This window comes from Chinchilla lanigera, unplaced genomic scaffold (genome assembly GCF_000276665.1).
Source record: "Chinchilla lanigera isolate Chin_1 unplaced genomic scaffold, ChiLan1.0 scaffold00103, whole genome shotgun sequence".
Classification (NCBI taxonomy): domain Eukaryota; kingdom Metazoa; phylum Chordata; class Mammalia; order Rodentia; family Chinchillidae; genus Chinchilla; species Chinchilla lanigera.
Window position 1 is genome coordinate 36,911 of NW_004955504.1, and position 23,932 is coordinate 60,842.

A 23,932-nucleotide genomic window follows, 5' to 3' on the forward strand; every position below is an offset into this window, starting at 1 on the left:
CCGGTCCATGGGGACGAAGCTGGACGCGCAGGCGCGGGATCCACTGAGTTGGTCGCGAGCCTGGCGTGGTGCGCAGGCGTATTCCGGCGTGGTTCTGGCAGGACGTTGCGGACATGGCAGGCGTCGGAGTGGTTTCGCGGTTCCTCCGCGCGCGGCGCCTAGCGTTGTCCCGGGCGGTGAGTGGAAGCCACGGGAGGGCAGGTCGTGCCGGAGACCCGGGCCTAGATAGCCCCTGGCGGGGCCCGCAGAGCCTGCTCTGAGTCCTGCGACCCCTGTCCGTTCGGAGGGGCTGGGAAGGTTCTGGGCCGCGGAGCCCTGCGTTCCGGATGCACCGTGTCCCTGTGAAGGTAGCGACTCGCAGCGGCCCCGCGGAATCCCTGGCCCGCTCGGCCGGAGCCTGGAAGCACGCTCGCCAAGGTCACGGGCGGGAAGGGCTGGGCTGGCGGGGCGCAAGTGAGGAACCTGTGTTTGAGGATGTGGTGGCCTCGGTGGAGTTTCTAAAAACCAGGAGGCATACGCACGCTGACCGGTGGGGGAGCTGGACGCGTTTTGCGCTGGAGTTCCAGCTGGGCGTGGAGCCTTCGGCAGGGTGAAGGTCGGGCTTACCCTCCCAGAACCTTCGCTATCTGATGGTGACTGAATACGCCCTGCACATATTTAGCGTCTATCTTTTAGAATTTTATTTAAACAAACTGAATTCGAATGATTTTGTTACTTGGTTCTTTTAGGTGAACCGGCCCAGCCACCTGCCTAACAATTTGATTACTGAGTAGAAGTCCCGATAAGAGTCAAGGCATTGAAGAGTGCTGATTTGCGTTAGGCTCGCAATTATGACTGCAATTTTCTCTTTTTTGGAAAAGAGATGTTAACATTACGTTCAGTGAAATGTGAAAATTAGTTAACAGCCATCCTTAAACAGAAAACCTGTGGCCTCTTAACACGCTGCAGGAACCTGTTTCTTAGGATTTGACAGTAGATGGTTAAGGCTGGGATTGGAGCAGAATGGTGTGCCATTTCTCCCTGCTGGTGCCAGGTGACCCTGTGTACCAAGACTGGAATGGAAAAATTATAGCTCTATAGTGATAAAAACATCATGGTACTGGCAAAAAATCAGACTCAAAGATCAGTGGAACAGGATAGAAGATGCAGAAACAACTCCAAGCACAGCTACCATATCTTTGACAAAGGGGCCAAAAAACCTTCACTGGAAGAAAATAACTTCTTTAATATACAGTGCTGGGAAAACTGGCTTTCCACATGATATCTTTCACTATGCACTAAACTAAAATTGAAATGGATTGAAAATCTAAATATTAAAACAGAAACAACCTGCTAGAATTGGTAGAAGACATAGGCAAAGACTATGAACAAAACCTTGACAGCACAGGAAATATTACAAAGAATCAACTACTGGGATCACATTAAACTTTTGTACAGGAAAACAAGCCACCAACAGAGTGGGGAGACAGTCCACAGAATGGGAAAAAATTTATACCAGCTACTCCCCAAAGGACTAATATCTAGAATATATAAAGAACTAAAAAAAAAAAAATCAGAGTCCTCCAAATTTAAAGAAAATGGGCATCTGAAATGAATAGACACACTTCTAAGATGAAGAAGTACAACAAATACATATATGAAAAATTGTTTAACATCACTGATCATTTGTGAAACACAAGTCTGAGATTCCATCTCACTCCTAAAAGAGTGGATATTATCAAGAAATCAGTAACAAATGGTAGTGAGGCCATGGGGGGAAAGGAACTCTTTTTACATTATTGGTGGGAGTGTAAATTAGTACAACCTCTGTGGAAATCAGTATGCAGATTCTCAAAAAACTGAAACTAGATATTCCATTTGACCCAGCTAGTCTCCTTCTAGGTATCTTCTTGAAAGGATTAAAAGCATCATGCCAGAATGATATATGTATACCCATGTTTATAACAGCACAATTTATAACAGTTAAATCTTGTAAACAGCCCATATGCCCATCAATGGATAAATGAATAAAGAAAAAGTGATTTTTATATCCAGTATTACTGCTGACATTAAAAGGTACTACTCTGTCATAAAGAAGGAAGGATAAACTTGAAACATTTTTAGATAAATGGATGTATCTTGTGAAATAAATGAGACACAAGTTTAAGTACCTCATTGTTACTTTTGTGTGAGAAACTGAAAGGGTAAATGAGCAAAATAGAGGCTAGATATTAGAAGTAGGAAGAACATGTTCAAATGGGGAGGGGAGCAAGGGAGGGGGAAGGAAGAGAAAAGATTTTAAAGGAAAAGAGTGGAAGGAAAAAATGGAAACAAAGCTTTTATAAATGACGGGGACAAAGGGGGAATGGAGGGGAAGGGAATGGCAAAAAAAAAGTCAAAGTCAAGTTGTATAGGGAACTTGTACAAGATATAACTTGTACAAGTTCCCTATGATAAGTGTTATCATTATGTATGACAACTTTTAAAAATAAAACAGCCAAACCAAAAAAAATTCTATCTCTGAACTTGTAGGTGAAAATGAATTCTCTAGGGAGAATAAATAAGGTTCTAAGAACAAGAAGTCAGGGTGCATGAATCTTGTTCCTTTCCTCATGGCCTAGTAGTACCTTTTTCAACCTTTAATTTTATCAGCTGTTGGCTGCCAGCATTTAACCTGGGTTATCTTCATAGAGCTTCACAACTCCTTTGGTTACAAACCTGTAAATACAGTGGCAAGATAGAGATAGCAAAACTGAACTGCAAGTAAGTCCTCCAAAAATATGGTCTTGAGTTTTTAAGAAGTCTTTTTATCTGTGAAGATAGCTTTTCCTGTAGAAATTCTGTCCCCAGGCAGTGAATATTAGCATTTAATATTCACTTTTTCCTCTGAAGAACTAGAGTTATCCAAGGAACAAGAGAATTACATTAGCAGAAACAAAGACCTGAGAAATGTCAATAATTTTGATAAAGTCTGCGTAGAATGTTTTAAAATCTCATTTTAGTCAATCCTCTGGTTATTCTGTATTACAACTGCTTTCAAGTTCCTACTTTACTAGTTTGCCTTCCTTTTCATGACCCTAGTGATACAATTCAAAAACTGTAAAGTAGTTTAATCCAGAGTAAAATTAACACCAAGACCCTTAAGTGTATTGCTTGTTAACTATTCACTGCTGATGAAGTTTTAAACGTTAGGACAAATATACAAAATAATATTACAGGATAAGTCACTTCCTTTGAATAGATAGTTTTGAATGTTTTATGGTACATCTAGAGTTGCATTAGTAGTAATGTTTTGTTTCACTTTGGGATCATCATACCACCAGTGGCTTTTTCTTTTGCATTCTGTTTTACCAGGTTCATTTGAAAATTTGACAATTTTTATACATGAGTAGGATTTTAATATTAGTTTGGAGTCTCTCAGAATTTTAACCAAGGATCTTTAGGTAGTAAGGAAGTCAGTCTGCTGAACTTTACTTTCTCCTTGGGGTAAATGAGAATTCTCTGAGGTACACTTGTAGGCTGGTGAGCCCAGGCTTATAGCTCACAGCCTGTGGTTGATACCCCTATAACTTGTATTTTTTTTTTTTTTTTTTTTTTTTTGGTTTTTCTCCGGTACCAGGAACTGAACTCACGACCTTGCACTTGCCAGGCAGGCGCTTTGCCGCTGAGCTAAATATAACTTGTATTTTAAACATCCCTATTTAAAAAACAATAAGCATTACTTTTTAAATGAAAATAGGTACACATTTGTAAAAAGAAAAAAAGCAATAAATACAGAAAGCTTATAAATGAAAAGGAATAGACCACTGTGTCTAGCAGTGGGAACACACCTGAATAGTTTCACTGACCCCTGGTATTTACCACTATTTCTCTAGCCAATATTGAGGTTTTCAATTTTTTTCGTTTTCAGTTTTTATTAGTACATGCTTGTAGTACATAATGATCACATTGCTTATGGGGAGTGAATACATGTATATAACACATCTTAATTCCCTTTACTCATCCCTTCCCTCCATTTCTTGGTCCCTTTCACAGTTGCAAAAGATCTATCTCTTTACTTCCTATTATCTTTTATTTTGCCCTTCATTTATAACATGGGTTTCCTATATGAGAAAGCATGTGGTATTAAAGATTGTGTGTCTACAGGCCCGATGTGGTGGCTCATGCCTGTAATCCCAGCACTTGGGAGGCTGAGACAGGAGGATTGCTACAAGTTCGAGGCCAGCGTGGGCTACAAAGTGAGTTTGAGGCCAGCCTGAACTGCGGAGTGAGACCCTGTCTTAAAGAGACGAAAAAAAAAAAAAAATTACATGTCTGACTTTTTTCACTTATTGTGGGGGCATTTGCCAGAGGTATGTATGAGATGGATATGCAGAAAAAGGGACTTTTGGAGCCACACATCCAAAACCACCTGGAGTGCATGGTTAGAGATTGAAAGGTAGCCTACAGGGTTATAAGTCCAAGTAGGATGCAAATTCATTGCCTAAAAGAATGAATGCTCTGGCCCCCTCTTCCCCAAACTCCAATTTATCACTTAGATTGGCCCTAAAGTCAGTCATGTAAAAGACAACCATGACATCCCTCTGTCTTTCCTATCCCCTACATGAATTCCTGCACAGACATCCTTTTCTTGTCCTTTATCCTTGCTTCTTGGTTCTGTCAATGAAAAGCCACAGAAGCTTCAGTTTGAGGCTGTCTTTATGAGGGGGTCTCAGTTAAGGGAAGTCCATCTGGGCCTTTAGACATTGACTCTTGAGTAAATCTCTCATCCTTTGTACCCTGCCATGGTTGTACTGTGATAACTTAACATGGTCTCAGAGTGCATCCACTTTCTTACAAATGACTCAAGTTTTTCCTTCTTTATGGCAGAATAGTACTACTCCATTGTGTACTGTATAAATAGTATACTTTATCCATTTATCTGTTGATAGACATATAGGACACTTCCAGGATTTAGCTTTTATGAATTACAGTGCTATAAACATGGGTATACATGTATTACTGTAAAATGTCTTTAACTCCTTAGGGAAGAACCTAGAAGGGGAATAGCTGGGTAAAATAGGATTTCTAGTTTTAGTTTTTTGAGGAATCTCCATATTGATTTCCACAAGTGTACTAGTTTACATTCCCACCGACAGTGTACAAGGGTTTCTTTGTCCTCCTACAGCCTCTGTAGCATTTGTTATTATATGATTTCTTGATAATGCCCATTCTCTGTGAAGTAAGATGGAATTTCAGTGTTGTTTTAATTTGCGTTTCTCTAATGGCAAGAGATGTTAAGCATTTCTTCATGTAGTTGTTAGCTGTTCACACTTAGGAGAAGTCTGTTCATTTCAAATGCTCAAGCTGTATTTTGATTGGGTCTTTTATTTTGGGAGGCCTAATTCTTTTTCAGTTTTTTTTGTATATTCTAGATACTAGTCCTCTGTTCAAGGAGTAGCTGGAAAAAAATTTTCCCATTCTGTAGGTTTTCACTCTGTTGGTTGTTCTTTTGCTGTGCAGAAACTTTAATTTGATAAGACCCCATTTGTTGATTCTTGGTATTATTTCTTGTGCAATTGGGGTTCTGTTCAGGAAGTCCTTGCCTATGTCTATATCTCAAATGAAAACGAAGCTTTTATAAATGGGGAGGAGAGGGGAAGGGAATGGTAAAAGAAAAATCGAGTTATATCTTGTACAGGTACAAGTTCCCTATAAGAAGTGTTTTAGCTATTTTATGTTTCAGCAGTTTTAGATACAGTGCATGGGGATAAGATGGAGCTAGGCAAGCACTGTCCTACTCAGCTACATCTCTAGCCCATGACTTAATTCCTTGTTAAAATATTATTTTAACATTTAAAAATTATATAAAGGCAGAAAAAGGTTTTTTGCTTGCTTGTTTGTTTTACATTTTTATATTTCTTTTCTGAGCCAGGCGTGGTAATGCATGCATTATATAGTTCCAGAGCTCAGGAGGGTTGCAAGTGCAGGCTCAGCCTAGGCAATTTCATGACTTAGCAAAACTCTGTCAAAATAAGTGTAGAGTGGTGGGACTGGGGATATACTTCAGTGCAAAAGCCCTTTGTTCAATCCCAAATACTGCAAAGAATTCATTCATTTGTTTTCTGAAAGAAGAAAAGCCTAAATTGATTTGTCAGTAAAATCAAAGATAGGGATTTGAGATTGCACAATTGAAGCTGACATTATCAATTGTAATCTACTTAAAAATCCAAGCAACTCCTTTGTAGTTGGAACTATGAAAGTTTTTCTTCTTTAAAGATGCTTGTGTCAGCCAAACTAGGGGCTTAGAAGTAGAAGATCCTGGGGTAGAAACCCCACTCTGTGTTTGCCTGAGGAAGTCTAGCCATTCAGCCCTGGTCTGAGCCCCTGCACCTCACAGGAAGTCTGTTCACTTTGTATCGCCAAATTCTCCTTGTAGTCCAGTTGTTTGACTTAACAGAATTTTTCTTTCATCCCACAGAATAGTGTCTCTTCCAAATTGCAGAATACTGGAAGACCTCTTTCATTCCCCTCTTCTAATTGCTAAGTGTTCTTAAATCTTAACCACTTAACAGTTTACCATAAGTGTCACTCAGGGAGCACATGTGTTTATGTACTGCCTATCCCGAGCATTACTCAGGCAGGTACCATTGCAGCTAGTCGGTTCTTGTACTAAATATATTTGATAAAATTGTTCTTTTTATATTTCTTGTATATTTTCTTATAAAAGTTAACAAGAAATGCAATTTTGGTCATACTGTATTTAAATAGTTAATGGTAAGTGGTTAAAACCATTCTTTAGGATGTTTCTTGGTCTCTCTATTTGATTTTGGTCTTTTAAAATACAGGCAGCAAAATAGAGACCATATCCCCCAATAGCAGGCCAGCCTTAGCAGATGAAGAATGTTGTTCTGTCTTACAGTGGGCCACAATTTCACTAACAGCCAGTCTTCTTGAGTAAATATTTATGGGACAAGACATTTAAGAAGAGATGTAAGTTGTGGGGATTGCCAGGAAAAAGGCAGGGAGTCATGCAGAGGTAGCAGCACCAGAGACATGACAGTGAGAGCTGAGTGGCTGAAGCCAAATGTGGGCTGAGGCCCAGTTGCAGAGTGAGGAGATAACACCAGTTCTTCCTCTGAGCTTGACGGCCTTTGCTAAGTGTCGTAAAATGCAGGGGCTCACTTCACAATAGGCTGTCCAGTGCTTTTTCCAACGGCTGCCAGGTCTCAGACATCCAAAGCTCCAGTGTAAGGACTAAGATGGAGCCAATAAGAATGCTTTATTATTTATAAAACTACAGTGAAACGTAGATGTCTTTCCCATTCTCTGTGAAGTGAAGTAAAATAGGATGCTGCAGATTAGCTGTGATTACATAAGCTTGTGATCCCTGTTACTCAGGAGGCTGAGGCAGGAGGACCACTAGGCCAGCCTAGGTAGTGTAGCGAGGTTCTATCTTAAAACGGAGGGTCGAGAGAGCCTTGGGGATGTAAGCTCAGTGGTAGAGCACTTGCTTAGCATGCATGAGGCCCTGGGTTCAATCACCCTATTTACCATTAGAAAATAAACAAATACTGCAGAGAAAATGCCTTTTTCATGTCTGAGTGCCCTATTGAGAAACAAGCTTAGTATACCCAGAAGGCATTTCCCTGAGTGCCAAGTTGGGATGTAGTTATCTAGAGATCTAATATCTAATATCTAATACTTAGCACTTGGGTCTGCCCTTTAGGGTGAGGGCCCCAGGGGAACTTCAGAAGAACAAGAGGAGCAAGAAACACAGAAAATTAATGATTTAGAAGGACAATTTTAATCTTGTGCCCTTCTGCTTCCATTTTTCCTTTAAGACACTACCATCATTTATGTCTCACCAGTGGCTAGCAGCCTTCCAAACTCGGGCCCGTGGCTTTCATTTCACTGTTGACGGGAATAAGAAGGCATCTGCTAAAGTTTCAGATTCAGTAAGTTTATGGCCATCTGCTTCATTATGAGCAGCTTTCTTGACTTAGATGACTAATAATCTATTCCAGTTTACTTTAATGTGTTAGAGTATTGCACATATCTATGGAAAAATTCCTGTGGTTATCTATTCCGTGCTTAAATTGTTTTTAGTGCAGTAATCCTTAGTTGGCTGGGCATGGTGGTGGTGGTGCACATCTCTAATCCCAGCAGTCAGGAGGCTGAGACTAGAGGAGTGCTGCAAATTCAAGACTAACCTAGGCTACATAGTGATTTTAAGGCCAGCCTGAACTACACATGAGACCCCATCTCAAAAAAAAAAAAATTGTACTACAAATACAAACAAGGATATTAGCATTTTTTGCTTCTAGCTCTTAATCTGTAGTCTAGATTTTAAATCAAGTAAGTAAAAAGGAACAGTATTCACTGTGATGGCTGATGGAATCTCCACTCAGAATATGATTGTAGTCAGGCATGGTGGCACATGACTGTAATCTCAGCACTCAGGAAGCTGAGGCAGGAGGACTGTTGTGAGTTTGAGGCCAGCCTGAACTACATAGTGAGTTAAGGCCAGCCTGAACTACATAGTGAGACCCTGTCTCAAAAAAAAAAAAAAAAAAAGAATAAGATTGTATAGCTACCTAAGTGTAGTTTTTCCTGTTTAGTGAATATGTTCTGTTCTGTGTTTAAAAAAAAAAAAGTGAGATTTGCTTACAAATTCTTATTTTATAAGCTCACAGTAGTTCCTGGACACTACTTGACACCTTCTTAGTCAAAAATCAGGTACTTAGCAGATGGGTCTGATGCAGGGCTGTGGCCCACAGCCAGGTGAATTTTATATGTAGAGTGCTTATCTAAACAAAAGCAACTCTGTACAATTTCAACAAGAAATCTAGTTAGCTTTGATACATTTTAAGCATAGATTTGTTTAAGCATGTCTGAATATGGGTAGGGATACGGAAAGAAAAGATCATACTTGGAAAAAAAAATATATTTAGAGCAGAAATATTGATTTTTTTTTTTTTTTGTCTTTTTGCGACAGGGATTACAGGCATGCGCCACCACACCCAGCTCTAGGAGTAGTGATTATTGCTTTCCTCTGCTTTGGTTGGCAGAATTGACAGATGGCAGTCTTCAGCATTGGTTCACCTAATGGTGTGTTTCCTGGTCTTTAGAGCACACTGTCTGCCATTCATAAAATCTGAATATTGGTCCCTTTTCCACATGAGGCTGATACTGTATGTCTGTGTTCAGCCCTGGGGCAGGATACAAATCCTCTGCATAGCACTTGCTCATTTCTTTTCGTTATTGAGCTGATTTTCTTCAGGCTAATCTGCAGTGACTAAACCCTTAATGTCTGGCACAGTTGAGTATGTGGTTAACAGCTGAATTTTCTTTTTCAGATTTCAACTCAGTACCCAGTAGTGGACCATGAATTTGATGCAGTTGTGGTAGGCGCTGGAGGGGCAGGCTTGAGAGCTGCATTTGGCCTTTCTGAGGCAGGCTTTAATACTGCATGCCTTACAAAGCTCTTTCCTACCCGGTCACACACTGTTGCAGCACAGGTGAGACAAAGTGTTGATGCCTCATGTCCTATATAATAAAGCTTCCTCTGCCCCACTGCACATTGGTTAGCACCCATTCAATTTACTCTTACTTCGGAGTCACTGCCTAGAGTCTTTTCCTTGGGAACCTTACAGGGCTGGAGCATGTGACCGTCCCTCCTGCTACCCTTCTCCCACTGTGGTTCACTTTCCTTCGCAGCACTTACCTGGTTTGAAATATGCTTGCAGAAGATGGACCTCTTCTGTTGGTTACCTTTTTGTCACTGTGATAAAACATCTGAGATAACCAACACAGATGGAGGAGAAGTTTATTTTGGCTCATGGTTTCAAAGGTTTCAGTCTGTGGTCGTTTGTCGTGTTGTTTTGGGTCCGTAGTGGCACCATGACAGAGCATGTGATAGAGAAGACCCATCTACCTCATGGCAGTTGGAGAGACAGACAGACAGACAGACAAGAGCACACGTCCAGTGGCCTAACCTCCAATGAGGCCCCCTCCCAAAGGTCTAGCACCTCCCAATAGCACTGTGGGCTGGAGACTACCTTTAACATGGCCTTTGGGAGCCACCAAAGATCTACAGCAATTGTTAGGGATGGATGGCTATGAGTTTCGATAATGGCATGGACATGCAGGATACAAAAACAGTGGCTGTGATGTAGAGAAGATACAAATGAGCTGAAAAAAAACTGTAGTGGTTTTAAGGTTTTCTTTTATTCTTGACTTGCTGTTGGTAACACCAACCATGTGTACAGGTAGCATTCCAAAGTCACATTTGACTGTCCTGGTATCTGGACTGTTTTCTCATAGAGAATATAGGGTATACAGTGACTTTCAGGAACCAGCACCACCTAATCTCAGTAACAGCCTCCAGCACAGGCTTCAGGCACTTCACTGCATAGATAATTTATTTTAAAGCTGTTGTAAGCTAAAAGAATGAATATGCCATTGAAATAATCATGATCTACAAGGAAAAGTAGCTAACTACTCTCATGTGTGAAGGCAACACATGAGTTAAGGCAACACATGAGTGAGAAGGAATGGAAAGAGCATAACTTGGCTTGAGTGCCAGTTCTTGGGAAGATTTAACCAAGGAAAGAGTAAAAGTAGGTGGGGGACTGGAGTTTACAGAGATAACTGGGATGTCTCAGAGACTAGTCTGCAGCCTGGTTTTCATGATGGTAATAGTTACATAGTAGCTAGTATTGATTGTGTAATGCCATGCTATACCTTTCTTTTATTTCAGCTAGCTCTGGATTTTGCTATTACTGTGGAATTTCACATTTATTATCAGGATCATCTTGGATTTGTAATTGGAGGGGTTGGAGGATGGAAAGAAAGTTAACTTTTGTTCTGTCACGGGGTCTTTTGCTCTGTGCTACTGATGATCCTAACTGAAAGGTGAAAGGGATCGTAACTGAGGACCTTGAGGCATAGTGATATTTAGTAAGGAATCCAGCCTGAGTCTGCTTGACTCAAATGTTGTAATTGAACAATTGGAAAGAAGAGATAGAAATTATATGATGTGTATTAGTTTATTTTTTGTTGCTGTAACAAAATGTCCAAAGCTGATGCTATATAAAGAAAAGAGGTTTGTGAAGTTCAAAGATCAGGAGGCTGAAAGGCAAAGAGATCAGGCATGCATTTGGCCTCTGGTGAGGGCTCCCTTGGCTGTATCCCATCATGATGAATAGCATTATAGTGTGTATGTGAGAAGAAGAGGTTATATGATGAGGCAGGAAAACCAGAGAACAAGAGGGGCCACTTTTGCTCTTTTGTGGCACTCTAGCTAAAACTACCCAAGGTCCCATAAGAAGTGCCTCTGTCCCTTCCAAGGGGACAAGAGGTCCCTACACCTCCTAGCATCATCACACTGGGAAAAACCACACATCCAACCTGTAAGCCCTTGGAATACAAGCTCAGATCATAATCAATGTGCTGTTAGGAAAAGAAAGTATCTAAAGAGTAGGAATTGAAATTGGGGAAGAAGAAGATAAGAGTTTCATTTGTCCCTCAACTGCCACATTCATTGGTTCCTTAAAAGGTAAGACAGGGTACTCTCCACATATAGCCAAAGGAAGTAAGGTGTGGGGTGCATGTCACGTGCCTACAATTGCTATCAGAAACATTTCGTAAGATTGCCTAATAAGTATGTGGGGTGCGTTTGTGCCCTCTTCCTCAGGCCTCTTGAAGGCCCTTAAATGGTCTGTGTCATCTCCACTTCAGAGGGAGATTAAGTACCCAGGCTAGTCAGGGAAAGAGTCATGGCTTGGGACCTGTCCTGCCTGCTGTCCCTCAACCTCACAGAGATGCACTGCACAAGGACCCAAATCAGATTGTGGGGAGGTGATGCCTAGAAGATGCAAATGGAGCCCCAGTCATGGCTTATAGGAAATGCATGTGTTTCTAGGGGGGAATCAATGCTGCACTGGGGAACATGGAAGAAGACAACTGGAGGTGGCACTTCTATGACACTGTGAAGGGCTCTGACTGGCTGGGGGACCAGGATGCCATCCATTACATGACAGAGCAGGCCCCTGCCTCTGTGATTGAGGTAATGTACTGGAAGCTCTTGGATCTTCTCATGAATGGTCTGTTCGTAATACAAAAAAAGTCCTGGAAAAAAAAATCCTGGAAAAAGATAGAAAGGAGGCTATGATCCCTAGTACTATAAAAAAGAAAAAGTAGAAAGAGTTGATGTACATTTAGTGAGCCAAAAGAATGGTAATGAGCCGGACGTGGTGGTGCACATCTGTAATCCCAGCACTTGGGAGGCTGAGTCAGGAGGAACGTTGCAAGTTTGAGGCCAGCCTGGGCTATGAAGTGAGCTCAAGGCCAGCCTGAACTGCATAGCGAGACCCTGTCTCAAAAAGATTTGAAAAAAAGGAAAGAATGGTAATGAGCTGAGCCAACAGGGAAAACTTTCCATTTAAGTGTTCACTTTGCCTGACTAGGAAACATTTTTCTGAAGTACTGATTTTTTTCACATGGTATGTTAGTTTGGATTTTATAGATATGTGTTAAAGTTGTTTAGGGAAAATCAACCCGATATCTTTACTTCTTTACGGTAATAGGCTTTTTGTTCTTGTTTCACAGCTAGAAAATTATGGCATGCCTTTTAGCAGAACTGAAGATGGGAGGATTTACCAGCGTGCATTTGGTGGGCAGAGCCTGAAATTTGGGAAAGGTGGGCAGGCTCACCGATGCTGCTGTGTGGCTGATCGGACTGGCCACTCACTCTTGCACACCTTGTATGGCAGGGTAAGGTGTCTGCGTCCAGGACATGGGCATGGTCCTGTCAGTCAAGGCCTGTGGTAACCAAGGGAATGGCTGAGAGGACAGCAGGGAGTCAGCCCAGATGTTGCTTAAAAAGCAATAGAGAATAACTGTAAGACACATACAGTAATTGTTTATATGCAATTATTGGGCATGGTATGAGAAACTATACATTGTTTCCTCTTTCTGTTTTGGAAAATTGACTCAGTGATTGTTGCATACCAGGTTGGACCTTTTGATTCATTGCACTCTCAAGTGTGGGAACAGCAGATATGCTTCCTCCACCACTTCTGAGTTCCTGGACTGACTCATTGGGTTTAATACTTAGCTTTAAAACTGGAGGATGACTTGAGGGACAGCAGTTAACAGATCCACTTTGGTATAGCCAGATCATCAACGTTCTGAACTCTGTTTTTTGTAGATGGATGGGTTAAGTGGTAGAATACCAGTGGCTTCCCAGTGGCTGAATACATTGACAGTGTGGCAGGACCTGCCTGTCCTGGAGTTGTCATATGGGGGCTGGCCCAGGTTTCCAAGGGCCACTTGAATTCATTCAGGGGCCGTTAGACCAGCACAAGGAGTACTGTCCACTGTTGACTGCTGTGAGCTTGGAAATGGGGTTATTTGAACTATCTCATTAGGCAGGCACTAGCCCTATGTGGCCATTGCAGTTGTGGCTGGTAACTGAGAAGCTGAAATGAATGTTTTCTTTTCATTAATAAAGTTGCCACATGTGTCCAGTAACTGTGGTCTGGGTCATGACCCTGACCTCACTGTGGTACCAAATTCTGTGTTACATGTAGCCACAGGAGAGCTGGAATGCCTCTGAAGGTTATGTGAAAATAGGGCATGTGTTGCCAACAAGAGCAGTCCAGAGCCTGCTGTATTCTCTCTGACACACATTGTCAGGTATTTGCATTGTTCGTACATTTCCCATATAGTGCTAAAAGCAGAATACTTTTCTGTGCTTTTACAGTGTCATAGGCGTTGACTCCAATGTGAGGTGCAGCTTGTGACTGTTTCAACCACAGAATCTCCTTAGACTTATGTCATCTATTAACAGACTTAATTAAGTTCTTTAATGTGTTCATATGGTTTAGCCATTCACATTTTAAGTGTTTGCTGATTTAACACTTACCCTAAATTCAGTTTAAAAGGTGGGATCTTTTTTCTTGTAGTCTCTGCGATATGATACCAGCTATTTTGTAGAGTATTTTGCCTTGGATCTCCTGATGGAAAATGGGGAATGCCGTGGTGTGATTGCTCTGTGCATAGAAGATGGGTCCATACATCGCATAAGAGCGAAGAATACTGTTGTTGCTACTGGGTATGAATATGATTTTTATTTTTCTTCGTTTCTTTATAGAAAACTTGAATTTCAGGACTTGTTTAATAAAAATATGAGTATTATAGAATAATGGTTCAGACATGGGTCTTGGTGAGACCTTGGGAGGGAAGTGATCTTCCCAGGCCTTGGCATCTCATCTTGTGGAAATAGAGATAGCAGGAACACAGTGCACCCCTCAGTCGTATTGGAGTCTGTTACCTGGGTGGAGCAGGAGGGCGCTGAGGGTCACATGGTTTGCCCTCCTGCTCTGAGCTGAGGAAAGAGCCTAGAGAGTCACAAGACATGTTCTGGTGTCACCTTCCTGGCTTTCATCACTACTGTGAATACTGGCCCCTATAATAAAAACATCCTATTTGTGCACCTGCTAAAAATAACTAAGTTGTACTTTATACACTATGATTTTTACTGTTTTTAAAATTAAGAAATTTCCACCAGGCGTGGTAGCTCACACCTGTAATCCCAGCACTCAAGAGGCTGAGGCAGGAGGATTGTTGTGAGTTCGAGGCCAGCCTGAACTGCATAGCTCAAAAAGACAGAATGAAATAAAATTAAGAAATTCCTATATAGCATAGGGAGCAGTCAACAAAATGAAAAGGGAGCCAACAGATTAGGAGATTATAATACAAATCATATGCCTAGTAAGAGGTTAATATTCAAAATATATAATGAATTCATACAACCAAATAGCAAAAATGGGCATTGAGCTTGAATAGACATAAGACACACACATGGTCCACAGGTTTATGAAGAGGTGCTCAACATCACCAATGAGGAGAATTAAAATCAAAACCACAAGGAGATAGTACCTTGTACCTATGAGGCTAACTAATTGCAAGAAGACAAGAGATGACAAATGTTGATGAGGGTATAAAGAAAAGGGAACTTTCATAGACTGTACATTGTACTGTGGAATTTCCTCAAACAACTAAAAATAGAGCTACCGTATGATCCAGCAGTCTCACCCCTGGGTGTGTATCCAAAGTGAAGCCTACACATCCTGGGGTTACCTTCATGCCCATGTTCATTATAGTATTATTCATTGTCACCTAGATAAGCACTCAGCCTATTTATTGATGGCTAAAGAAAACGTGGTATATTTAGGCATTAGAATAACACTCAGCCATGGCTGGGGAGGTAGCTCAGTGGCTTGGCAAGCGCAAGATCCTGAGTTCAATTCTCAGTACCAAAAAAAGAGAATATTTTAGCCATAAGTAAAAAGGAAATTCTGCTATTTGAAACAATGTGGATATACCTGGAAGACACTGTGCTAAGCGAAATAGCCAAGCACAAAAAAACAAATACTAACTGGTCTTATTTGTGTATAAAATCAAAAAATTAAAAACAGAAAAAGTAAAATCAGAAGCTAGGTGATGTGGGGGATTAGCTAGAGGTCCATATCTAAATCATGAGATGAATTAGTTTTGAGACTTAAATGCACACAGCATACTGGTTATGGTAATGATAATATACATACAACTAGAATTTACTGAGGCTTAACAGTCCACACCACATAAAAAGAATAATTATGTGGGGTGCTAGATGTTAACTGACTTGATTGTGGTATCATTTCACAGTGGATCATCATGTTGGACACTGTCTTACTTACTTTTCTCATTGCTGAGATGAAATAACCCAATACCCAAAGTTAAAGGAAGAAAGGTTTATTTTAGCTTACAGTTTGTAGAAGTTTTAGTCCATAGTTGGCTGGCTCCAAGGCAAGGTGGCATGGCAAAGGGTTATCACAGAGGAGAAACAGTTCATGGCAGGCAGAAGGCAGCAAAGGCAGCATGTAGAAAACTGTGACCCTCTTTCTGCCCCTTATATCCTGTCCAGGCTACCCATCGTTAGGGCAGCTAGCACTCATACCCAGACTGGGCAGTTTTAATTCTACCATTGCACCATGAATCAATCCCAGCGTCACATGCTTGATCCCAGCATCACACACTTGAGAACCAGCCACCTCCAAAAAACCCCATTATGACCGCAAAGGGCTTTGGAGGGACATATAGCTACAAGACATAATAGACATTTTCTACACATAAAAGTTTTATCAATCATACCTCAGCAAGCTGGGGGGAAGAAAAATAAGAAAAAAGTCTAAAAGCAGACATACTAAAATTTTCATTATAAGCTGGGTGTGATGACACACGCTTGTAATCCCAGCACTCAGGAGGCTGAGGCAGGAGGATTGTTGTGAACTGCATAGCGAGAGACTGTCTCTAAAAGACCCCCCCCAAAAAAAAAATTCATTATAGAAATAAAATACACTTTCCAGAGAAATCATTTAAATGGCATAAAATACCACAGTACAAGTGAGCTTCCCTTCTCTGTCCCCCTAGGCCCCACCCCAGGTCACAGTGTCCACAGGCATGGCCTCCCATGTTGTATGTGGTATATGCACAAGCATGTGCATAGAGAATAGGTGTATGCAAATGGTACCTGAAGCTGCTCTGTAGGTTCTGTGGTCCCCCAAGTCAGGAAACCTGGCATTTGCTGCTATGTAGTCACTGTACTCTTGTCATTCCAGAGGCTATGGGCGGACCTACTTCAGCTGCACCTCTGCCCACACCAGCACTGGTGATGGCACAGCCATGGTTACCAGGGCTGGTCTTCCCTGCCAGGACTTGGAATTTGTGCAGTTCCACCCTACAGGTAGGACATGTGTTGTGCCTGGCATTGGACTCATTGGTGTCTTGTAAACATGTGGTGCCTATTTAGTTCTCAACAGTTTCAGGTACTGACACTGTGGTCCTCAAGAAGATTTCTCCTTGATTGATTGAAGACAATTTGGGGTGGATTCGGTTTGTGGAGAAAACATCAGGACCCACTACTAAAACATGTGGAGTTAGGATGCAGCTGTGACAGATGGGAGAGGGAGTTCATCATGGGGGAGATGAGGTTTTCTTGGGCCATCACACAGTTGAGGATGCAAGTGTGGAGTCAGAAGCTTTAAAACAGAGTGACCATTGCAGTCCTGAATTAGGGGGAGTTGTCCTGAAGTGAGTCTGCGGAAGGTAGGCTGAGGTGACTGGTCCTATACTCCCTGGGCTGCTGCTCTGACCTGGGGCTAAGGAGGCTGAAAAGGTGGTGCTGAAGAACTAGAGCTCTTTGCCTTTCCTGTGACAGTATTTCCCTTCAGGTCCCTGGCAGGGATGAAACATATCTGTTGAGAGTTTTTTTGTTGTTATTATTATCCAGTAAACTGTCACTGAGCCTCTGGATGTCCACTATGAAGTACTGTTTGGAGAGCTCCATTTCTTTTGCTTCTTTCAAAACATTTGGGAAACAAATCACCCAAAAATGCCATGGAAGCTAGGGAAAAAGAAAGGTAGATAAGAGACAATCAGCATTCTTGTTTTTAAAGCATAAAAAATCTTTCATGTACTCAAGAAAGTTTTAACTTAAAAGAAATCATATGCATTTATTTATTTACTTATTGGCGTCTTTTGTTCAAATTTGAGACTTGACGCTACTCATTTTTCGTGACATTCAAGGACTCAGTCATAGTTACAAGTATAGACCACACTGTACTGACTAGGTTTGAATTTGGACTCTGGCCTCTCCAGCTGTGTGACTCAATTACATAGCTTTAATTAACTTATTTCTGAGGATGGGGATGATATTACCCAGGGCCCTCATAGAACATAGTGAGCTAAAGTGTATACAGCAGCTAGTCCATAGCAAATAGTGTAAGTAATGACAATAGTAATTTCTGTCCTTGTTGCTATTTGAGTGCCTTAGATAGGTATTACCCAAGCTGGTTGTTTTGCCAAAAGTAGTTACCACTTTCATGGTACAAAATTATGTTCAAAAAGTCAAGATATTCAGCGCACATGGACTTCAATCACTGGGTGACACCATTTCTCCTGGACCTGTTTTGTTCAGTCAGCTTCTTCAGTGCTTGTTATGCACACTTACACCACTTCTTCACTTTGCTCTGTTGCTGTGTTTTGAATTAAAATGTTGATTGTTGTCGTGTCGTCCCCCCAGCTGTCCCAAGTCTTGAAAAAGAGTTAGGCGTTTGAATTATATACCTGGCCAAGTGTTCACTTACAGTTGTTTGGTGACTTGGGCTTTTTACAGGCATATATGGTGCTGGCTGTCTCATCACAGAGGGATGCCGTGGAGAAGGAGGCATTCTCATTAACAGTGAGGGCGAGAGGTTTATGGAGAGATATGCACCTGTCGCGAAGGACCTGGCATCCCGAGACGTTGTGTCTCGGTCCATGACTCTGGAGATCCGTGAAGGAAGGTGTGTGGTTCACTTTCAGATGTATGAGGGTGTGTGCCAGTGGGTACACATACCACATGGGTGCACACACACAGCACATGAGCTCACTGCTTCTTCACTTCCTCTTTGCTGCCTGTTGGTCACCTCTACATTTTAACATCTGGGTTGTGCAGCTTCAGTTTGAGCACCCCACTTGTGCATCTATCCAAAAGGAAAAATTTCCTGTTATCGTCTCACTGCTGTCCATGAGTTTGTGGTATTTTTTTACTATATTTCAGGAGTTTTAGCCAGTTAAGTGTAAATCTTTCTCATCTCAGGTCTGTAAGAGAGGCGTGTGATAGCTACTCTGTGGGCGAAACAGACACACTACCCTGAAGTTGGCATGTGAGCCTTAAAGGTTGTGTTATATTGTTGTGTCACAGGTGTTTGCAGCCTTTGGGGTATAGCATTACCTGTCCCTTAGTGAGAACTCCAGGCTCCGAGTGCCTGACCCAGTTCTTTTGATTTTTTTGAGTCTCACTATATAGTTCAGGCTGGCTTTGAGTTCACTGTGTAGACCAAACTGTTCTCAAACTCACAGCAATCATTCTGCCTCATTTTGCCAAGTTCTGAGAATACAGTTTTGTACTACCACGCTCAGCTCTGAGCCTGTTCTTCAGTGCAATAACACATGTTCTGTGCCTGCTGGTGTAGCCTCTGTAGATTTTGTTTTTATATAAAAATAAAAAGAGTTGCTGAGCGAGGTGGCACATGCCTGTAATCCCAGCACTCGGGAGGCTGAGGCAGGAGGATCGTTGTGAGTTCGAAGCCAGCCTGGGCTACATAAGTGAGTTCAAGGCCAGCCTGAGCTCCATAGTGAGACCCTGTCTCACAAAGACAAGCAAAAAAAAAAAAGGGTGGCTTTTTGGAGTATTTGACACAGAGGATTTACCCAGGAAATTATAGCAAATTTTAGTCCTCAAGACTGGAGTGAGAGCTTGATGGCTGTAGGTTTTTTGTATTTATTCTTGGCACATAGTAGATGTTTACAGAATACTTGATGAAAGAGCAACCATAATGGGAAAACTTTCTTCAGTAACAAATGTTGAATTCACATGCTTCCATGATGAGCATTTGCTCCTGTTGCTGTTCTTTGACTAATGTTAAAATATTCTCTTTTGCCAGAGGCTGTGGCCCTGAGAAAGATCATGTCTACCTGCAGCTACACCATCTTCCCCCTGAGCAGCTAGCCACACGCTTGCCTGGCATCTCAGAGACAGCCATGATCTTTGCTGGTGTGGACGTCACCAAGGAGCCGATCCCAGTCCTCCCCACCGTCCATTACAATATGGGTGGGATCCCCACCAACTACAAGGGGCAGGTGAAGATACCAGGTCCACCTCTCTGCTACCCTTAGGTCTCAGAAACAGAGATGAAAATATACTGTGTTAGCTGGGCGTGGTGGTGCATGCCTGTAATCCCAGTACTTGGGAGGCTAAGGCAGGAGGATCGTTGTGATTTTGAGACCAGCCTGGGTTACAAAGTGAGCTCAAGGCCAGCCCGAGTGGCATAGCAAGACCCTGTCTCAAAAAGATCAAAAAAAAACCAAAAAAAAAACCATAGGTACAGATATAGGTATAGTTATAGTTATATGTATATATTGTATTCCTTGGTAGTTTATTGTACGTTGCTATTTCTGTAGGGCAGGCAGAGCCTCAGGTTGCTAAGTTTGCATTCACATGGTAATAACAGTTCATTATTAATAGGGTGTTAATTCTGCCATAGATCTAATATCATGAACAGGTTTTTTTATTTTATTACTCTCCTGGATGGTACTGTTATTTTTACAGTGACTTTGTCAGTTTGTGGTCTTTATAATTGGTACATATTTTCATGTCAGCTGGCTCCTCCACTTTGGTCTCCTGGTCAGGATTGGAAGGATTATTACTCTCCCTTCACAGATCAGCAGTGAGTGGAAGGGTCTGAAATAACTCTCAACCTTCCTCCCTGTTGATAGCTTTCTGTCTGCAGTACTGCCTTGGTCTGAGTCAAGACCACATAGTGGCCAAATCGGATGTTTAAGGGAGGTTCTAAGGTTCATTGGCCCTGGGGGAGAAGCCACAGGTATGGACACGGGGTCCTTTGGCTTACTCATTATGGTGAGTGTTCAGGGAAAGAGGGAGCCGAAGATACACAGGTTCTTCTGAGACAGCAGACATGCCCATTCTGGAGTGGCGGAGCCTGTGTCAACCCCAGTACCTTCATGTCTGATCTGAAATCTTTCCTCTAGGTGCTGAAGCACGTGAATGGCCAAGATCAGGTTGTGCCTGGCCTCTACGCCTGTGGGGAGGCCGCTTGTGCCTCAGTGCATGGCGCCAACAGGCTTGGGGCAAACTCCCTTCTGGATCTGGTAGTCTTTGGGCGGGCCTGTGCCCTGAGCATCGCAGAGTCCTGCAGGCCAGGTATGTGTTCTCTTCAAGCAGCCAGGCTATCCAGGAGTCTTGATTAGTTGTTAAAAATATGCTTGGTGCTCATAGAAGTATGTAGTCTAGTTTTCCTCTAGAAGTGAGGAATAGAGAAGTCCAGATATTGTGTTGATGATGTCAAGACTAGACATAAGCTAGGTGGAAGTCTTAACAGTTAAGAAGGTAAGGGATTTTTTTGGTCAATTTTTTTTCTAGTTGTTATTTTGTGCTTTAAAATGTCATAACTAGGAAATTATTTTGAGTGAAAATTTACTAAATGCTGCTTTCCTGGTAGAGATTACTTATTTGCAATGAAATATCTTAAATAGTAGGGATAAATGAATATGTAATTTCTTGGTTCTGAGAAAAATGAGTCTGTTCTAAAGTAAAATGCATCACTGGGCGTGGTAGCACATGCCTGTAATCCCAGCACTCCGGGAGGCTGACGCAAGAGGATCATTGTGAGTTCGAGGCCAGCCTGGGCTACAAAGTGAGCTCAAGTATAGCCTGAACTGCATAGCGAGACCCTGTCTCAGAAACACACACACACACACACACACACCCCAAAAAAAAAAGTAAAATAAAACACAACTCATCTTCATTAAAGAGGAGGTGATGCAAGCAGAGGATTGGATCATGTCTCCTATCTCTTGGGTAGGATGGGTTTTGGCTGATCTTTTCATTTTAAAGGAAATTTGTATTATTTTTTATTCTTTATAAAAGTAATGCTTGTGCCAAGAATTACACAGAAATAGCCAAGTGTGGTGGTGCATACCTGTAATCCCAATCTGAGGTAGGAGGATCACTGTGAGTTCCATGCCAGCCTAGGCTATAAAACGAGTTCAAGGACAGCCTGAACTGCATAGTGAAACCCTGTCTCGAAAAAGAAACAGAAACAAAATACTTTAGGTAGAGTGAAGATCTTTATAATAATGGTTTTTCTTATATAAGACTTTTTAATTTATTCAAATTTCCTTTGTGGCCTTCAGTGGGCGGTTCCAATTTTCTCCTTATAGGATTCATAAAACAATTGTTCCTTGAAATTGCACTTCTCTTGATGCTGCTGAGAAGATATTTTCTTTTCATTACATTTTCTTATTGGTGAAATAAATCATTTATTGTTAGATACTGTTTAGTCATATATTCCTAATAAAAGTATGTTTCCATGTGCCATAACCCTAAGTAGAGAGAATTCAGAAGTAGAATACTTAGAGAATCTAGAATTCTGTAAGTAGAGAGAATTCAGTTTTTTAAGTTTAGACATGGTTTCTGTTTGTTCATTCAAGGATTACATATTGGACCCCTACCATGTGTCAGAAATCTTGTCTTTGTCCTTGCAGATTAGGCCCAGGTCAATAAACGTTCCTCAGTTTGATGTCTGGGTCACTGCTGGCTGAGGGTGCTCCATACTCTCCAAAGTCCTGGCAAGGCTGTGATCCACATTTGAGTGTCACTAAGACTCCATCTGGTTTTCTAAAATGTTTTTAAAAAGTTAAATTCTAGGGCCAGGATATAGCTTAGCAGCACAAGTGCCTGCCTGGCAAGTGCAAGGTCCTGAGTTCGATTGCCGGTACCAAAAAAATAATAATTTTAAAAATCTTAAATTCTAACCTCCTCCCCCTTTATTATTTTTAGGCGATAAAGTTCCTCCAATTAAACCAAATGCTGGGGAAGAGTCTGTCATGAATCTTGACAAGTTAAGATTTGCTGATGGAAGCACAAGAACATCAGAATTGCGCCTCAACATGCAGAAGGTAGGAACAGATGCTAGCCCAGCTGCTCACACAAGTATGTGGGACAAACAGTAGGAGGCCCATGTTCCTTGCTGTCTCAAGAATATAAGAGTGGGGGCTGGGGATTTAGCTCAGCGGCAAAGCGCAAGGTCATGAGTTTGGTTCCCGGTACCGGAGAAAAACCAAAAAAAAAAAAAAAAAAAAAGAATATAAGAGTGGTCAGGAAGCCTCACATAGACAAAAGTACATTCTTTCTGCACAGAAGGCTGGAAGTCAGCAATCCAAGCAGAAGTAGTGGTTGTTTGGCCTCAGTGTTGTGACTTTCCTGCAGGCTTAAGCCACGCATCCATTCTCAGACCAGCCCTGGCTGTCATATGTCTCACAGCCAGAAGGAAGAACAGTAGGGAGAGCTGTATGCCACGCTTCCCAGCACAGCATCTGAACTCATATCCTGTTTGCACAGAATTAACCATGTCATGTCAACCTCAGCTTCCAACCACTCTGGAAATATCTTTGCTCTGGGCCCTGTGCTGTACCTAAAGAAAATAGGAAGAGGGAGAAAGACCATGGATGGGAGCTACAGGCTCACCTTCTCCATCAACGCTGTCCAGGGTGACCTTCTGTGGTGGTAGGAAGTTCCCTGCCTTTACTGTCCAAGACGGTAACCACCAACCACAGGCGCTAGGGAGCACTTGAAATGTGGTCAATCTAAGAAACCCAGTTTTCATTTTTATCTCAATTTTAATATAAATAGCTACATGTGGTTAGTCACTCTGCATTGGAAAACACAGGCTTAGATCAGTAAAAAATAAAGTGTAAAATAGAAAATAAATTCTTCTAAAACAGGGATTCTTGGTCCATTAATGAGAATTCTCTCTATTTGGGGTTATTTGTGGTAATTTCATCATGTGGGTGTCTTCTAAAAAGAAGCCCCTGCCAGGTGTGGTGCATGCCTGTAATCTCAGCATTTGAGAGGCTGAGGCAAGAGGATTGTTGCAAGTTCAAGGCCAGCCTGAACTACGTAGAATTCAGGGCCAGCTAGAGCTATAAAGCAAGACCCTGTCTCAGAAAAAAAAACCAACCCCTTCCTTAATCCTACTCTGAAAGGGGCCCACTGACACACGCACAGACACCAAAGAAAACAAAGATTACTCCTCATCTTGCTCAGAGGTCTGTGTGCTTCTGTCTTCTGGAAGGACTGGACTTCAGGAGACTTTGTGAGAAAAATAGCACCAATGAGGCACAGAAGTGGACTGAGTTATAGTCAGTAGGACTTAGTAGGTGCTAGTATTGGGGCAGAAGCCAGCTGGGACAGGTATAGTCACTGTGTTTGGTGAAACCCCACACTGGATATGGAGACAGAAAACCCATGCGATACTTTGAGATGGACATACTAAAGGCATTACTTCTCACCAAAAGGCATAGC

At 41.8% G+C, this 23,932-nt stretch overlaps 1 protein-coding gene across 3 annotated transcripts in view; it reads left to right on the forward strand.

The window, feature by feature from the left end:
- Positions 1-28: 28 nt before the first annotated feature.
- Positions 29-23,932, forward strand: part of Sdha (succinate dehydrogenase complex, subunit A, flavoprotein (Fp)) — a 29,569-nt gene continuing 5,665 nt past the window's right edge. Inside the window, exons 1-11 of one of the 3 annotated variants that reach the window (XM_005406985.1) lie at positions 29-176; positions 7,830-7,916; positions 9,318-9,479; positions 11,885-12,028; positions 12,571-12,735; positions 13,929-14,077; positions 16,626-16,750; positions 18,182-18,350; positions 19,494-19,689; positions 20,599-20,770; positions 22,409-22,527. In XM_005406985.1, the coding sequence (XP_005407042.1) occupies positions 114-176; positions 7,830-7,916; positions 9,318-9,479; positions 11,885-12,028; positions 12,571-12,735; positions 13,929-14,077; positions 16,626-16,750; positions 18,182-18,350; positions 19,494-19,689; positions 20,599-20,770; positions 22,409-22,527 (1,551 nt within the window). In that variant the 5' untranslated portion in view covers positions 29-113. Of the gene's footprint in view, positions 177-237; positions 348-7,802; positions 7,917-9,317; positions 9,480-11,884; positions 12,029-12,570; positions 12,736-13,928; positions 14,078-16,625; positions 16,751-18,181; positions 18,351-19,493; positions 19,690-20,598; positions 20,771-22,408; positions 22,528-23,932 lie in introns of those variants that run through there. The other 2 variants (XM_005406984.1, XM_005406986.2) reach the window with 2 other exon arrangements.